Below are 17,908 nucleotides of genomic sequence, written 5' to 3' on the forward strand. Positions count from 1 at the left end.
CACAACCCAGGCTTTTATGATGGGGGAGACTCTTGGTGGGTTCAGAGCTATTGCCCCACTTCAGGAAGCCCAGCTGGTTCCTTGGAATGCTCCAAGGCAGAATTGCCCCAATTGTGTGGGATGCTTTGGGATTCCTACATCCCGTCTAGTACCCCCAACTCCGAGGTATCTGAAGCCCCTAGGGCCAAGAGCCTGTGTGATTGGGGTTAAGGACCTGATAGGCCTTTGGAGGTTTCCTGGGAGAAGCGCCCCTCTCCCCTACATCCAGATTCCCTGCCCCTGCGCCTCCCCCGCCCTCACTCCCCCAGGGCAGGGCTCCCTTTGTAATTAATCCCAACGCTCAAACCCGAGTGGAGGAAAAAAGTGTTAATGAGGGAGCGTCCCATACTGACTGGGCGGTCGCCGCTCGCAGCTAGAACACCGAGTAATTAAATTATTTTTGGAAGCGGGGGGGGGGGGGAGGGGGGATGCGGTGGTTGCTGGTGTCAGGGAAATCCCCGTATGCACGGGAAGCGCGGAGCGTCTCCTGCCACTAATTAAAATCAGAAACGACTCTCCCTTCTCGCAGCCCTGGGGGGGTGGGGGAGGAAATCAATCTTTCCACGTCCCAGATTGGACTCTGTGTAGCCGGGTCTGTGGCCCGCAAGAACGCACACCTCCATCCCCGGGGGTCCGGGCGCTCCGTCTCTCACCCGCGGCTCGGGAAAAGGCGCCCCAGGAGGGAGGGGCTGCGGGCTGGGCCCTGGCCGGGGATCGAGGCCTCCCCGGTCACCGCTCGGGGCCGGGGTCGCCGGGGCGCGGCCTTCTTCCAGGCTTGGGAGGGCCCCGCGCGTCTGGGGAGGCCCGCCGGCCGGGGAGCGGCGGCTCCGGGAAGAGCCGGGCCGCAGACAATGGGCGCGGCGGCGGGAGGGGCGCGACGGCGGGAACAGCCGGGAGGCGGTGCCCGGGAGCGCGCGCCCCCCGCCCCCCCGTCCCCCCGCCCCTCGCCCGCTCCCCTGCGCGTCCCCTCCCCGCTCCGCCGCCGGCTCCGGTGCGATTCCCGGCCCCCGGTTCCGTGCTCCTGGGCCCCGCCATGGGAGCCTGAGCGCCCCCATCCCCCGGCCCCTGCCCCCGGGGCCCCGAGGGGGGGACAGGCAGCGGTCTGGGACGCAGAGGGGGTGGCCGGCTCCGGAGCCCCCTCCGCGCCGCCCTCGCCCGCGCTGCCCGTCCGCGAGCGCCGAGTTCGCCGCGACCCGGAGCGCTGCGGATACAAAGGCGCCGGGCCGAGCCCACCGGCACTTCGCGGCGGCGGTGAGTGCCGGGCCGCGGGGGCGCGGGCAAAGTTTGCCAGAAAAAGAAAGGAGGACAAGAAACAGGAAAGGAGGACAATCGTGCAGGGGGCCAGGGGGTGCCCGGCCCCCGGGGCGGGCGGGATGGCTGCTGGGGGAAGGGGGGCTCGGGGCACCCCCCTTCCGGTCCGTTTTCCCTCTGCACGGCGGAGTGCCCCCCCAACTTTGCGGAGGGCCGGGGGGCTCCTGGGGAGGGGGCGGAGCCCGGGCCTGGAGAGCCAGGGACTTTCCTGGGCCCGGGGCCCATCCCAGGGGAGCCGGTTGAAGCCGGAGACCGGGAGTGTGTGTTGGAGGTCGGGGGGGGGGGGGGGGGGGGGGAGGGCAAGGGCGGGGGTCGGGGGGTATTGGAAGGGGGGAAGTGTTTAGGGGTGCAGACACACCTTCAGGAGTGTGGGGAGGGACGGGGCAGGTATGCATTCCGGGTGTAGTGTGGAGTCTGGGGACCGATCGAGGAGAGTAGAGGGTGTGTGTGCGCTGCTCGAGGACGGGGCTGGTGGGCCGGGTACCGGGGCACTGTGTATGGGGGCCCAGGGACAGGCGCCGGCATCTCTCTCCCCACTCAGATTTACCCATTTGGGCGGCTGGGGGCTCTGCATTAGTGAGTTTTAAAGCATCAGTGGAGGCTCAGTGTGTGTGATTCTTTGTGTGTGTGTGTGTGTGTGTGTGTGTGTGTGTGCGCGCGCGCGCGCGCCGTGATGTGCTGCGTGTTCCTGCAGGTGGACCCCGGGGTTTGGAGGTGTAGGGGTTTTTCTTTGGAGGTGTGTGCACCCAGGGAGCAGCTGACCCTGTATCTGTTGTGTGCTAGGATGTGCATTTACGTGTATAGTCGGGGGAAGGGGTGTGTGTCTACGTGTGTGAACTGTGGAGGGGTTTCTGGGAAAGAAGGGTGTAGGTATTGAAGAAGGTGGGTGTGTAAGAACAGAATGGGGCATACCTGGATAGTTGTGCGTGCGCCTGTGTGGTGGAAAGGGGGTGAGCGAATCTGTTCTCTTGTGTGCAACCTGCGTTGATGGGTACGTACCAGTGTGTGCACTGCCTTAGGTGGTGCGTGTGTTTCTGAGTGTGTGTTGGGGGTACTATCTCTTGCCTCTGCAGGCAGATTTTCCTGGTAGAAAGCCTAAAGGACAGCTATCTGGATGATTCTGCAGCTTCTTGGATGTGGCTCTCTCAGGGTGCAAGGGAAGTGCTTTAAGTATCTGAGACCTACAAGTGGGAGTGAGTGGGCCATCTTAAGAGATGCCTGTTTGGGAGGTGGGTTTTTCTAGAAAAGGGCGTGTGCTGTGGGGAATAGAGGACAGGGGTTCTGGCTGTAGTCCTAGAGGAATCGGAGGCCCTGGAGGAGTCAGGGAGAGGACGAAGAGGGGCCTCCCCCACCATCATAGACTGGGTTCCAGTGCATGGAGAGGCCACATTCTTGGCTTTCAGGCCCAGGCTGAGCCCCCTCAGGCCACCGTTGTCTTGGAAAGCGCCTTGGAGTCTTTGACTTATGAGCCCACGAACCCTGCTCTTCCTCCAGGACCCTACAGTTCCTGAGGAGCTGGGATTTTGGTATGGGGCGGAGGCCAGAGGAGGCAGTCTGCTGGAGGGATGAACAATGGGGTGTGGTACAACGGGGTCTGTCCATGGGGTTGAGAAGGTGGCGTGGGAGCTCTGGGGAGGCTGGTGGGGTGGGGGGTGGGGGGTTCCTCAAGAGTTTCTGCAGGTGTGTCTGTGCGGATCCCTTAGTTTCCTTTTTCCCTGGTGAGGAGCATGGCTGGGGCGGAGCTGTGGTCTGGGGCCGGGTCTGAGGGTGAGGAGCAGGAGCTGAGCCAGTGAGGGGGCAAATGAGTCCATGTGTTGGGGAGAGTGTGGGCATCCCTCGAAGGCCATCCTCACCATCCTGATAGGTTGGCGGGAGGTCACCACTGTCGGGGAAGTGGGTGTATCTCTCCCCACAGAAGCGGTGGTTACCCCCTTGGCCTCTCCTCTCGTGCTTTCTCTTCTGGGGTGAAGGGAAGGGGCTGATCGTCTCCTTGTTTAGGATGCACGCTTTATTCTCCGTCACCCTCTCGGACGCTTTCCTGTTGCTGCCAGGGGTTAGGGTGAGCTGCCCAGTTTTAGGGGCTGAGGTTGTGACTGCACGGGTTTATCAGGGTCTCTGAGGAACTGGAATTGCAATGTCTGAGTGCCTAAAGGGCATGTGCAATTGGAACGTTCCCTCTTTAGTCTCCAGGGCTCCCTGGCTTTCCTAAGACTGGGGGAATAAGGGTAGTGGGAGTTAGAACATGTTGGGACTAGGGCTGGGGGCAGAGCAGGAAGGACCAGATGCATGATTCCCCCAAGCCAGACACTGTCTGATGGGTAGGGCTCCTGTGGCGAGCGAGGCTCTTGAATCGAGGATGGGGGCGCTCTGGCCCTCGTGCATACCTGCTACACTGTGCTGGTGGGGGTGTTCTTCCAAGGAGGACGTGTTGTGCTCAGAGGGTGGGAGGTGCCATCTCTGGAAGTACTTCTAGTCTGGAACCAGTGGACACATCGGCTCCTCCTGCCCCATTATCTTGCTTCTGCCTGGTCATTCCTCTGGTTCCTCCAAGACGGTGCTGTCCGGTGTGGCTCTCGGCTCCTCCTGCTCCTTCAGAGTCTGAGGAAGGGCCCCCTTTGCTGGCCCTAGAGCAGGACAGACTTTTATCTGTTTGTCTGGTTTCCAAGAGGCCCTTCCGGTTGGGGGGGCATGTACTTGGCTAACAGAAACTTTGGGGGGGAAGAGGGATGAGCTCTGGGACTCTCCTCCTCGCCTCTGAGTTTTAGGGACTCCTGTCTGCTTTTTTGCACATTCTGCCCTTGACAGCTCCCCACACCCTGACAGCATCGGCTGGAATTAGTACTTCATAGTGGCATGACGTGGGGCAAGTTCTTAAACCCCATTCTTTAGCCTCTTGAGTGTCTTAGGACACCATCCTCCAACCCCGATGGGACGTTTCTCCAGGAACCCCAGGTCCCCCCAGTGGCCTCCTTGCCTGGGTTTCAACTTGCTCCTACCTTCTCGTTTTGCCACTTCCTAGTTCCGAGACCTCAGACAGAAGAGAGAACTTTTTGAAGCCTCACCTGTAAAACGGAGTTAATAGTACGCCCTACCGCTTCGGTTTATGAGGGTTAAGTGAAGGAACAGAGCGTGAGCCCTCCACCCGGCGCCTGGCACGCGGGGAGCGCTCGGTCCACGTGAGCGGAGTGGTTCGGCTTCTCCCTGGTACTGTGATGGGAGGCAGCTCTGGGTTGGGGAGCGGAGCTTGGTGTTGGTTCTGCTCTCCTGACGGACCACGTTGGGCACTGCCTGCTGTTTGCCCGGGGGGCCGTGTGAAGCACCGGGGCGGGAGGGGCGGATGAGGCGGGCTTTCCCAGGGAGACATGCAGAAACATGTCGATTCTCTGTAGCCCATTGAATGCTGTATGGAGGTGTGCTCAGGAGGCCACCTAAGCCTGGAGCCGGAGTGCTTGGCCCTGGGGGGGGTGTCAGGGAAGGCACAGGGAGGAGATGTGCCCTTCGCTGGCTGAGTTTTTTTAAACGGAGGTGAAATTCACATAATATAAAATTAACCGTTTAAAAAAAAGATTTTGTTTATTTGCTAGAGAAAGCGAGAGTGTACAAGCGGTGGGGAGAAGCAGAAGGAGAGGGAGAAGCAGCTCCCTGCTGAGCAGGGAGCCAGATACGGGGCTGGATCCCAGGACCCTGGGATCATGACCTGAGCCGAAGGCAGACGCCTCACCGACTGAGCCCCCCAGGCGCCCCTGGAATTAACCACTTTAAAGTGTGCGTTGGCATTTGGTAGTTGGCAGCGTTGTGCAGCCGTGGCCTCTGAAAGCCTTTTCCCCGCCCCGAAAGGAAACCCGTGCCTACAAAGCAGCGCTCCCCATCCCCTGCCTCTTCCTCTGGCAGCCACCGGTCTTCATTCTGTCTCTGTGGATTTACCTGTTCCGGATGTTTCATAGAAATGAAATTATACGACGCGTGACCTCTTCTGTCTTGTCTGCCTTCCCGGAGCACCATCCCTTCAAGGTTCCTCCCCCTGGGAGCAGGCATTGGAACCGCATTCCTTCTCATGGCCGAATCGTGTTCCACTGTGTGGATGGACTTTAGCGGGATGTAGAGGATGAGCTAGGCAGACAGGGAGGGCCTGCGGAGGGCTCTGCAGGTACCGGCTGAGCGTGCCAGAAGGATTGGGGGTGTTGGTGAGCTGCATGCAGCGTGGTACTGTTGGATCTTAGAATAAGGTGGGGGATCTGGCCTCAGGTTCCCTGCCTGTAAAAGGAAGTCCCATGAGGTTGGTGGGTAATAGGGAGAGGCTGGCATCCCTATTGCTTCTTCTCAGGGTCTGGGTAGAGGATGGGACTTTAACTTGCCCTTTCCTCATCTTTCTCTGGTGGTTCCCTCTTGTATGTGTCTGTCCTCGTTCCTGCGGGTACCTGTCTTTCAACTTCCCCTGTCTCTGAACTGACCGGACATTTCTTCTCTCACTCTCTCCAGGTTGGTAGCTTTCTTCACGGGGAGGTTTTAGTAGCAGATGAGGGAAAAGCCTGGGCGTGAATCCTACTCAAACCTCCTCCCCCCCCCGCCGCCCCCCGCAGCCTTCCCTTCTCTAGCCTGCCTCCTGGTGATCTGACCTGGGCAGCCCTCCTGTGATCTGGAGAGAAATGAGGTGGGTCAGGGAGAATCTTTCCACCCCTTCCTCCACGCTGCTTGGTACGGAGAAGGAGGCAGAGGCCTTGTCTGGTGGGGCCCTTTGGAAATGAGGTGTTGCTGTGCTTGTCTGGTAATTACATGACAGCTGGGAACGGGTTTGGGAGAAGCAGGCTTGGAATCAGCAGAGCCAAGGACCTCCTGGTGGTCGGGGTGGGGCGGTGAGGGCAGAGGGGGAGAAGCTGGGGGCTGGGGTGGGATGGCAGATGTGGGGTCCCCTTCCCCAGCTACTGCACACACAGCTGGGCTTAACACCTGCAGGAGGGGGGGCACCCAGGTCCTGCCTCTGTAAGTGTGGAAGGAGGGAGGGGAAGAGAGGGACGGGGGACCTGGGGCCAGCCCCCCACCCTCAACCCAGGAACGAGGCAGGGAATGGGAAGGGGGCTTCAGGCTGCTCTCCCAGGCAGGGCTCGGCTGTGGTGGAAGTTAGGGTGGGGTCGTCGTCTGGGGGGCTGGGGCCAGCACTGTAGCTCGAGGTGATTCCATCTCATTCTGGGTGGGGTCTTCTCACAAGGAAAGGATGGGAACTGGAAGTGGGAGGATTGGAGGCGCACCCTCTGAAGGACAAATATGTGGGAGCTAGCGTCGTATTGTGCATCTGTTATGTGCCTGACTCCGTGACGTTCCACGTACGTTATTTTGTTGGAAACTCTTAACCTCCTGAAGTAGGCACTGTTACTCCATTTTACAGGCCCAGAAACTGAGGTTTGGAGAAGGTAGTAAGCAGCTCACCTGAGATCCCATGACTGCACTGATCTTCCATTTTCCGTAATGCTCCTTCCGCCTGCCACTGCCTCCTTCCTGTTGAATCCGATTTGCTCATTATTGCCTTTAATCTTGAACTTGAATCACTGCCGGGTCTCCTGAAAGGCGGACGTGAGTTTCCACATCAGCCTGAGTAGAGACATCTACCTCTGAGGGCGGGGCCAGGGGGAATCTCCTGGGAGAAGGGGGTCTTCCAAGAGGAGCACCCCCTGGTCACAAGCCTGGGGCAGGGCTGCGCCCTGGGCAGAACCTCTCTGTGGGCTCCTTCACACATGGGGGGGCTCTGGCCACTCCAGCCCATGGGGTCTTGTTTGTGATTGGGAGGGGCCTGGCCCTCATTGTCTGTAGTGTTTTCCAGTGACCCCCAAAATATTCCTCAGACCCCCCACTTTCACCAGGGGGCTCCTGGCTCCCCGACCCCAGCCAGAAGAGAGTGTGTGTTTGTGTGTGTGTCTGGGGAGGGGCCTCTGGCTTTTTAGGGCAAGTGGGGTTTGGACGGGAACAGGTGCTGAACCCAAGGAAGGTGTGAATATGCTGTAACTTAAAAAACAACCGAGTGGGAACAGAGATACTTGTTTTGTCACCTGCTTTATACTCCAGGACTGGAGGTGGCAGATATAAGGGCCGGAGGATGTCGGGACTTCTTCGGAAGAGTGAAACCTCGGGTGGTGACTTAGTCAAGGTGGTGGAGGTCGGTGGGCACGTGGGCCTTTCAGCTGGCCCGGTTTTCCTGTACGGGAGCTGGGTCACTTGCCAGATCTGGGGCCCTGGGCTGAAGCGTGAGGGGAAGGTTTCCAGAGTGGGGAGAACCAGGCCTGCCACCCGCACCCTCGGTCATGCTGCGTCACATCCTTAGGCCCACCCTGCTACTTTTCCCGTATAAACCGGCTTTCCTGCCCCGTGTCCCCAGCTCCCCCACCGCATGTGAGCCCAAGGGGGGCTGAGTTCCCCTCCCCAAGTAGCCACTTGCCACCTCCTACTCCGTGGCAGAGGCTAGGCAAGCAGGCTGGGAGGGCCTCCTGGAGTCAGGGTCACTTGGCGCCTCCCTGAGACGGTAGGCTACGAAGAGGGAGGCATTTTTGTGTTCCTCGAGGCTGGGAGTGTGGAGTGCACAGGAATTGATCTGTGAGCCGCCTGCACACCTCCCATGGTCCACCTTCTCCTGTCCCTGAGGACAACTCGAGGTACCTGTTTTCCTTCTTGGCTCTTCCACAGCTCACCTGATGGGCAGGTAGGGGCCAGTCCTTTGCCCCAGCTGAGGGAGGAAGAAGTTCAGAGCCTGGTGGGTGGGAACTGTGGGTCCAGCCCATTGGTGGAAATTAAACAGGGCATCCAGGCGTCTAGAAGCCCTGGTTACCTTCTCACCCGCCTTGCACCCTGTCTCTCCTCTGGCCCCCACCTGGGACAGCTGCCAAAGAGATTACTCACCCTTTCTGCTGTCCACCCTCCCCCTGCCCAGGGTTCCCTTCTCCCCTGGCTGGGAATGGGGTCTGGGGGAGGCTAGGGAAAGAGGCGCTGTGGTGGGGGTGCATGCGTGCGCACCGGTGTATGGTGTGTTGGGGGACAGAGGCTTCCTGCGAGCTGGTGTGGGGGTGGGGGTGCCGGAGAGAAAGCAGAGCAGGTCTCTACAGAACCTGCCCGGCCAGGGTGGGTGGAGCTGGGTGGGGCGGGCAGGAGCCATTCCAGGTTTCAGAGGGGGATAGGAGTGTGGGTGTATGTGTGTGTCTGCGCTTCGGTGTGTCTGTGGATTTTGGAGGGTACCCACATCACCCCCGCTTTAGATGGAGGGAAGTTGAGGAAGTAGAGGAGCAGGGCTTGGCTCTGGCTCCCCCAGCTCGTTTTCTGTGAGAACGCAGGCTCAGGTATCCTGGCCGGCAGCCCAGTGTGCGGGCTCTCTCCCCAGTGCTGCTCCCTGCACCGGGGTCTGGCCGTGAGCAGCTGCTCTGGAAGCTCAGTCACCAAGGTGACCCAAGCCCGGCCGTCCCCTGCTTCTCAGCCCAGGGAAGAGAAGGATCCTGCCCCTGCCCTGGGGCTCGAAGGATGGTGAGCTCATGTCTGGGGCTGTCCTGGGAGTGTGCCTGGTTAGCAGGGCGGGGGCTCCCGGGCTCCCCAGGCCGGCCCTTTCCTCCTCCTCAGCGCCCTGAGATCCAGCTGCTAGCTCTGGTCTCAGCCAAGGACACTGGGACCTTTTTCAGGGTGCAGGAGTGAGGGTGGGAGCAAATCTCCAGCCCATTTTTGGTCTAGGGCCTGGGGCTGTCCCCGGCCTTTCTCACCTTAATTCTTTTTGTGGTGGGGAAACCCAGATTGGCCTCCTGGGACGGATGGCTTGTCCACCGCTGAGGCCGGATGGGGAGGCCGGATGGGGACGATCAGGAAGCATCGAGAGCCTCAGCTGGGTGGGGGAGGGGTGGGGCAGAAACCATCCCTGGGAGGGGAAGGGCTCTGGTCTCGACTGTCTCAGCTTGGGCCTGTCTAGTGTGTCCCTTGACACTGGTGAGAAGAGGGGCTGGAGCAGGGGTCCACGTGAGCTTTCTCCATCCTGGCCTGATAGTCTTGGCTGCTCCGAGGCCCGAGAGTCTCATGGAGGAACCTGGTCTCGCTCTTGAGAGGAGCACACCTCAAAGCCAGAGCGTCAGTCAGGTCCAACAGTGGAGGCCAGAAAGGCGTGCCTGAGACGCGACCATGGCGTCTTTCTCTGGGGTGCATGTTTTTATCTGGAAAACATAGGGTTGCACCTCAAAGGCCTCTTCCAGGGGAGTGCTGGGACCTGCCGAGAACTGGGTGGGTCCATGCAGTTTCCTCCCAGGAGGTGGGGAGAGAAGGGGGAGCTCGGGGAATACGTGGGCACAGGTAGAGGTTCTGGCACCTTCCTGGCCTCGGCAGGCAGCCGGTTAGGTGTCTGCATTTGCTCCCACACTGGACACCTCTCGCCACCAGCGGTGGCTGTAAGGGCCTGGATTGAGCACATGGCAAAGAGGGAAAACCACGGGTCTGAAGAAGGATAGTTGTGACTTTGAGTCTCTGCCCTCCTCCCACCGGCCTGATGACGTGGTAGGGCGCTCTGTTTTTCTGGGCAGATTTCTAGTTCTTTGGACACCGGGCGGGGAGGTGGGACCCCCCGTGGCACCCAGGAGGGTGGCCAACCAGCATGGTGCGTGGACTCACATCGATGTCCTTGGACGTCGGGGCTGTGGTGGGTGAAGCTCAGGGGCCTTGGGCCAGGGGCGCTCACACGCCCACGCCGCTCTGTGGGCAGGAGTGGGGACCCGGAGGCAGCGGCAGGTGGACCCGGGCTCTTGCGTAGGAATCACAGACCTTTAAATGGCAGGTGTCCACAGATGGCTCTGCAGGAGGGGTCCGCGGAGGGGACCGTGCCCCTTCCCTTGTGTCCGGCAGCACCAGCCTTCCCCATCTCGGACTGAGAAGAGGGGGCCGTTTGTTTCAAGAGTGGGCCTATCAAGAGCTCTGCCCCGTCAGAGTCAGGAAAGCTATTGGTGTCTGGTCCTCTCCCCGCAGCCGGAAGATCCAACCCAAGTGCCTTCCGCAGCGCAGCTGGTCTGCTGCCCCCAGCCCCGTCTTCCATAGAGATGAGGAATAACAGGTGCTCTTTTTAGGTACATGTTTGTGTCCGGTCCCCTCTGCACCTTTGCTTTCCTGGCTGAGTCACTCCCCCAGCCCCACCCTCACCTCTGCCCCGCCTCCTGTCCCCGTCCCGGGCCTGAAGGAGCTGGGACTGGGTGGTGGGGTGGCCCCGGTCCAGAGAGCAGGCGAAGGAGGTTGTGATCCTCGCCACTTGCTGGCTGGCCTTCGGTCCCCAGCACCTGCCCCACATTGGGGTGCCCGTGTCTCTGTCCAACGCCTTGTCCACCTGAGCCGCGCCTCCGAGGGGGGCCACGGGGAAGGGTCCAGTCTCAGTCTGCATTTTGGCCAACACCAGCCTTCCCCTCTGTAACCCCACCCCACCCCCCCAAGGCCTTGTTCCCTCTGCCTGTTGCCAGGTTCTGAGTGTATTTTTTCCAGAGGCCTCTGATTGTTTCCTGAAGAAACCTGATCCCAGGGCTCAGACAAAAGCTGGGGCTGCCAGAGGAGAAACCCCATTCTCTCCCCCTCTGTCCCTAACCCCCCCCCACCTTCACAACCTCCCTCGCTTTGGATGCTGGGTACGGGTTCCAGGACCCGGCTGCCATCACCTAGGCAACAGGGGGCTTTGGTTGCCATGGTGATCAATGTGGGAGAAGCTGGGCAGCCGGGACAAAAGCCCCCACATTCCCCCCACCCCTCCCCCCCAGTCCCCTTGGGATGGTACTGAGACACATTCCATTAATTTTATTTCTGAAAGGCCTTTGGGGGGAGAAGGGTCTTGTTTTTGTGACAGGCTCCCTTCCTTCTCTCTCTCCTCTCTGGCCTCCTTTTAACCCCAGATAATCCATGGTTGGTTTGAGCAGGGGACTGAGTGAGTGTGTTTGTGTGTCTTGGAGGTGGGGGCAAGGTGAACGCAATGGGACACATTACTTTTCCCAGCCTCCCGCCCGCAAACCAGGGCCTCCCCCCCCACCGCCCGGTCCACACCGGGTCCTGCTGCCCTGGAGGTCCACCTCTGACATTTCCACTTGTTGGTCTCATCCAGTGTTCCCCTCCCCCACCCTCTTCCTTGGGAACCCGCCCACCCAGGAGACCCTCCAGACCCCTGATTCCTGAGCTGATGAAACAAGGGCAACTTCTCCCCTTGTCTGCACTCACCTCCCGTCCCTCCCCCAGCCTCTCCAGATTCTGGTTAGTTCCCCAGGTACTTGAGGGGACAGCAGGCAAGGGTCTGAGAAATTGGGTGCTCATTCTGGTCCCTCTGTTTGGTAGGGGAAGGAGGAGCACATTTGGATGCTTTTTGGGGCACCTTGAGTTGGGTTGTGTGGGGGGGTTGGTGAAGTGGGCCAGGGGAGCAGGGTGTATGGCTGGGAGGAAGGTAGGGGCTCCAGGCCTAGTCGCTCGCTCGGAACAAAGGGTTGGGAGGGGCTGGCACTCTTGTCTGGTTTGAAATTTATCTGTAGGGGAAACACAATGGTACCGGCTTCCCTCCTGGGTGTATTTGAAGTGGTTCTGGTCAAGGCTGTGTGTGTGTGTGTGTGTGTGTGTGTGTGTGTGTGTGACTTCTTTATTTAGTAGTACAAACAGCAGGATTTATTTATACCACCTCTTTCCAAAGTCTCAGAGGAAGTGTCTGGGGGTCGGAGTATGGGCGACCCTGAGCCAGAGCATATTAATTCCTTAACTAATTACTAGCTGAGCAGTGTATAGAAGCATTTCTCTCACACCCATCAAGTATGTATCATCATTTTCCGATTTTCCCGACGAGGCTACCAGGCTACAAAGTGCAGAGAACTTAAGTAACTTGCCCGTGGTCACGTAGCTGGCGGGTGGGAGAGTCAGGTTTTGAATGCAGAGCCTTGGATGGAAATCCCAGGCTCTCTGTGCTGTTGGCTCTGGAGATGTGAGTGTTAAGGGTGAGGCTGAGATGGTGGGGAGTCCTGGATCCTGCCTCTATCTAGACCCGGGCGAGGGCAGGTCTGCTCCCCCTTACTTCCCCACCCCCTCTCTGGAGCCTGCTCGTTCTCTTGAACCTCCTGGTGGGCTTCAGGTCTGGGGACGAGAATAGGCTGCAACAGGCCAGACAGATGCAGACAAGGTGTGGGAACCGTACCGAGATCCTAGGCAGTAGAAAGGGTTCTCAGGAGCCGGGGTGGAGGAGCCTGACGTGTAATCTGTGGACGAAGGCCCTGTTCACTGCAACGGTATTTAGAAAGGGTTCGGCTGGGGTTGAGGCTTCATGTCTGTGTCCCCTAAGCGTGTGTCTGTCACACGCTTGCCTTGCCGTGGCGCTATTGACAACCACCGAGAGGCCACGGGGTGCCTCCAGATAGCCGGTAGGGGGATCAAGGAATGGAGGGACGGATTTCATTTCCCTACGGCCGTGGCGGGTTCCCCGACAGTCAGAGGGCGAGTGCATTCCCCAGGTCAGTGTCAGTTTCTTGCCCCTTCCCCCGGGAGGGTAGTGGACACAAATATGTCTCAGTCATGCTTCCTGTTCTCTAGTTGCTGACCGCTTATTTTAGTGGGAGAAGAGTTAACAACTACCCTGAAACCCGTTCACTTCTGCACATCATTGACTTTTCGGCAGCATGCGACCTGGTTGGTTTTATTCCTGCCTCCAAACGCTCTCCGGTTCTCGGCTGCCGCGGGAGCCCACTCTTCTGGCCTCCCCCCCCCGCCCCCGTCCTCTGGCCTCACCTCGTTGGCCCCTTTGCCTGCTCTTACACACCGGGATCCCCAGAAACCCCTTAACTTATTCCTCTTCCAAGGGGATCCCACCCACTCCCACCTTACACCCCGGCAGCACCTCCGGCTCAGACTCTTCCTGAGTCTGGCTCCTCGGAAACCCCCCTGCCTCCCTGACCGCCTGTCCCATGGCCTTGAACTTAGCCCGCCGGAAATGGAGATCACTGCCTTCCTCCCGAGATTTGCCCCCCACCGCCCCACCCCATGATGTCACTACCATCCACTCTCTTGCTCGGGCCAGAGATCCTGGGCACTCCCCTCCCCTCAGCCAGACCTCGGTGGGCCCTGCTGATCCTACCAGCGTGTCTCATGCCCGGCTGTTGTCACCTCCTCCAGGCCTGCACGCCTGGAGCAGCCTCCTTCCTGGTGTTCCCACGTTCCCACGGCTGCGCTCCCCTCCCCCGAGCCCCTGCCTGCCCAGCTAAAATCCTTCACAGGCTTCCCCTGGGGCTTGGACTAAAACGCGAGCTCCTCACCTGGCCCAGGGATCTTGCGATAGCTTGGCCCCTGGCTACCTGTCCACCCTCCTCTTCCTCACTTCCAGCCCCACGGGCCGCTGCTGGTTCTTGAAATACACTGAGCTCCGCTGCCCTTGGTCTTCCTGAGCGCGCCTCCCTGCCTTTCTCCTCCACTCTTCCTGGTTCATTGCTGCTCTTCCTTCAGGCTCAGGTGTCATTTTCTCCAGGAGACTTTCCAGAAGCACTGAGTTTCTGGTCGCGGCCCCCAGAGCCGTCTCTCCTGGTTTTCCTGTCATCACGCCTGCAGTTAGTTATTCATACTCCAGTGTCCTCCTTCGTGTGCATCTGCCCCACCAGCCTGGGAATGCAGGGTCCGGTCCCCGCCATACCCCCAGGGCCTCGCAGGGAGCGTGGTGCACAGAGGTGCCTGAGAGTGAGTCGATGGGCCGGTGAGTGAGGCTGGGAAATACGTGTGTGCGTGGCGGAGTTGTGCGTGCGTGACAGAGGTGGGGCAGAGGGGAGGGTGCGCGGTGGCTGCTGGCCGGGGAGGGCTGGGCTCTGGGGGCCCAGCAGGATGCGGGTGAGGGTTGGGGAAGCGGGGAGGAGGACAGCTAATTCTTCTCTGCAGAGCTCAAAGGTGAACATGTAGAATAAAGATGCTGCCCCGAGCACACTCAGCCAAGAAGACTCTCGACCTTGCCATTTCAAGGCCTTAGGCTTTTGAATGGTTTCTGCTGCCTTCTCCCCACTCACCCCAACATTATCCATGGTTACCGTTCTTGACCTCGTCCCCTAGTACACACACACACACACACACACACACACCCCGAGCCTCAAGGGGAGCAGCCAGGCTGACCTGGCCCGTGGCTACAGGTCTGTTTGATGGAGGTGTTGGCAAGGTGGTGACAAGAGCCCTCTTTCTGTGGGCATCCTCAGAAGTTGAGAGTCGGGGGAAGGAGAGGCCTCTATAGAAGCTAGCGGGTTTCTGCTGCGTGAGGTCTCCGTTGGTCCAGCCTGTCAGCCTGGCCAGAACCTGCCCTCTCTGAGCCATGGTTTTCCTGGCTGAGAATAAGGAAAGCGTCGCCCTGGTTCTCAGCTCCGGGGTGTCCAGGGTCGGGTCGTTCCTACTGGCCTTTGCTGGCCGTCTTCCCCGCACCCCGTTGGCACAGCCGAGGGGTGCTCCTTCTAGGAGGCAGGACTGGAGCAAGTGGGCCCGCTGGGCAGAGCGGGAACCTGGATGGAATATTCTGAGGTTGTGGCTAGGCTTCCTGCAGCTACCCTTTGGGGACTGTCCTCCTCTCTGCCCTGACCTCACAGGGAGCTCCAGCTACTTCTAATCAGCTGCTTCCTTTTCTCAGGCGCGCCGCTTGATTTTCTCTGAGACAAGCCCACTCGTCCAGCAAAATAGAGTCCCTCAGGGTGACGGTTGACTTCCTGAAGGTGCCTCTTGGCCTGAAGAAGCCGGTGCTGAAGGAGGTGGCTGTGGGGCCCCCCAAAAGGCCCCAGCCTGTGGCCCTGGAGCGCTATAAGGCGCGGCGTTCAGACGCCATGGACACCGAGTCCCAGTACTCGGGCTATTCCTACAAGTCGGGCCACTCCCGCAGCTCCCGCAAGCACAGGTGGGCAGGCATGGGTGTGATGTGGGTGCTGGAGGGTGTGTTGGGGGTGCTTGAGAGGTGGGCGCGCACAGGGGCTGCTGAGAAGACCCAGGTCCCCCCTCTGACCTTCTGTGCCCGTTCCCCTGGCCTCCTGCCGCAGGGACCGCCGGGACCGGCACCGCTCTAAGAGCCGAGATGGGAGCCGCGGGGACAAGTCGGTGACGATCCAGGCTCCAGGGGAGCCCCTGCTGGACAACGAGTCCACGCGGGGGGATGAGCGGGTGAGCATCTGCGGGCCCGGGGTCCGGGCCAGGTGATGTCAGGCTGCTCCGTGAAGTTGGGGGTCCGTCCGGTGGGGAGGGGCCTGGAGACCCGGTCTCTTCGGACAGAGGCCCTATCAAGGGAGGGCATCTTGTGTCACACTTCCTTCCGCTTGGTGTCCCAAGGTAGGACCCTGCTTCAGTAGAATTCAGGGAATTTCAGTAGGGATCCCTTTGGAAGCCGCAGCCTCTTCCTCCTTACGTCGGAGAGGTAAAGTGGCTTGGGCTGTGTCATGGGCGTTGCCTGGCCAGTCCGGTGGGCCGGGAACCGGGGCAGGAGGGCGCGGTGGGGGGGGTCTGGGAGGGAGGGCTGCGCTGAGTTTTCCTTGAGCCCCAGGCGTGGGCACTGCCGCGCCCCCTGGTGTCGGCCTGCAGAATCGCATCGCCTGGGTCTGGAGGGCAGCAGGGGTGGGCGGAGTCTGTGGAGAAAGGAGGGGGAGCAGGGGGCGCCCCGAAGGACCCTGTCACTGGAGGGGGGCGGCGGTGAACAGGTTGCTCCTGCTCCAACCTCTGGCCCACTGTGCTCACCAGCAGGGAGGTCAGCAGGCAGAACGCAGTGCTGGATGAGGCGCAGAGGCAGGATTTGAGGTGACTGAGGTCGCCCGAGTCTCGTGCCTCCCGCTCTTCCTTCCTGGGGGCATCTCGGGCTGGAGACTCCCGGCCCCTTTTCCCTCACAAGAAATCCCCGTGACTGACGTTGGGACTTCTGGGTCTTGGGAGCAGATGAGTACCTAAGGGAAATACTCTTCCTCCCTCTTTCCGTCCTGTCCTCTCCCTGAGACCTGGCCTCCTGAGTTCTTGGAGGGACCCCAGACATGGTCAGCCCACCTGCTGTGGGGGAGGGGCTACAAACCCTTGATGCTTGGAGAGGGCGGGCAGCGTGTCGGGGGGGCGTGGTCAGCCTAGAGTGAGGAGTTGATGTAATTGCTCGAGCTGAAAGTGGTCAGTGCGCCCACTTTCTTTCATCAGATCAGACTCTATTCCTGTCCTCGGGAAGCCCCTGATCACTGACCCTGCCAGGCATCTCCTACACTCCCCAGTGGGTGCCTTAGTGCCGAGACTCTGTATCCCGTGTCCCCATGAAGGGTACAGGCACTGATGGCTACTGGTGGTCTTGGGGCTCCTCTGTGGGACGGTGTCTGGCCTCTGCAGAAATTGCTCGAGTGAAGCATACTCAGAAGGACACTGGGGACCTCAGCCTGTCTACCCTTGCCTCCAGGGACAGGCAGGCTCTGTGCTGCGGGCAGACCAGAGACCCAGGGTGGCCCTAAGGGTGGCCCGTCGCCCATGCCCTACACTGATCACTTGCCTTCTGGGCAGACCAGAGACCCAGGGTGGCCCTAAAGGTGGCCCGTCGCCCATGCCCTACACTGATCACTGGCCTTCTCCCTGTTTGCCCTCCGGGGGCCTCTTCCCTTTGCCACACTGCTTTTTTTCAGGTCACTCCCTTACTCAGAAACCTTGAGTGGCTTGAGGTCTGGAAAACAGGTGCTTCTGGCTTAGCCTACTTTGCAGGTAGCCTGCTCAGGCTCCAGCTGGCCATGCCTGGCTCTGCTCCTGGCACGCGCACCCTGCTCCTCCTCTGGGTGCCTCAGCGCACCCTGCCAGCCTCTGAACGTCTGAGTGATTCACGGGGGTCTTGTTAACATGCAGATTCTGGTGCGTCGGTGTGGGGTGGGGCCTGAGAAGCTGCATTTCCAGCAGGCTCCCAGGAGATGTCCATCCACACTGCTGGTCCACAGATCACATGATGAGTAAACAGGCCTTAGGCTAGATTGTTAAGCGAATTCGGTGATTCTCAATTTTGGATGAACGATAAAATCATCTGGTTTTTATTTATTTTTTTTAAAGATTTTATTTATTTGGCAGAGACAGCCAAAGAGGGAACACAAGCAGGGGGGTGGGAGAGGGAGAAGCAGCCTTCCTGCCAAGCAGGGAGCCCGATGCGGGACTTGATCCCAGGACTCTGGGATCGTCATCCGAGCGGAAGGCAGATGCCCAATGACTGGGCCACCCAGGCGCCCCTCATCTGGTTTTTTAAAAAAAGGTGGTTGTCCAGTTGGGTGGGATCTGGGCATTGATGTTCTTTCCCGAGCTTGCTACTGTGTGCCCTGAGGGTCCAGGTCTCAGAGGCGCCAGCCCTGCAGAGACCAAGTTTGAACACAGAATGGAGCTCAGTAAATATTTTGGTGGTTGCATATGGGCTGATGGCCCTCTCTTCTCTTTCTTGCCCTTGCCCTGCGTCTGCCCTCCGTTTCCCCTCCCCCTCCTCCCCTTCCTTTCGTCTCAACTCTTCCACTCCCCTATCTCCCCCTCCTCCCCTCCCCCTCCCCCTCCTCCCCTCCCCCTCCCTTCCCCTCCCGTCCTCCCCCTTCCTCCTCCCCTCCCCCTCCCC

The 17,908-nt window shown here is 60.0% G+C and overlaps 1 protein-coding gene across 2 annotated transcripts in view; it reads left to right on the top strand.

Moving 5' to 3' along the window:
* Positions 1 to 1,006: 1,006 nt before the first annotated feature.
* VANGL2 (VANGL planar cell polarity protein 2) overlaps positions 1,007 to 17,908 on the top strand; it is a 25,980-nt gene continuing 9,078 nt past the window's right edge. For both annotated transcript variants that reach the window (XM_073888216.1, XM_025860750.2), the window contains exons 1-3: positions 1,007 to 1,290; positions 14,954 to 15,214; positions 15,354 to 15,474. In XM_073888216.1, coding sequence (XP_073744317.1) covers positions 15,144 to 15,214; positions 15,354 to 15,474 — 192 coding nt within the window. In that variant the 5' untranslated portion in view covers positions 1,007 to 1,290; positions 14,954 to 15,143. The remainder of the gene's footprint in view (positions 1,291 to 14,953; positions 15,215 to 15,353; positions 15,475 to 17,908) is intronic.

This window comes from Callorhinus ursinus, unplaced genomic scaffold (genome assembly GCF_003265705.2).
Source record: "Callorhinus ursinus isolate GAN/ISIS: 27379988/994484 unplaced genomic scaffold, GSC_fseal_2.0 scaffold88, whole genome shotgun sequence".
In the NCBI taxonomy this organism is placed as follows: domain Eukaryota; kingdom Metazoa; phylum Chordata; class Mammalia; order Carnivora; family Otariidae; genus Callorhinus; species Callorhinus ursinus.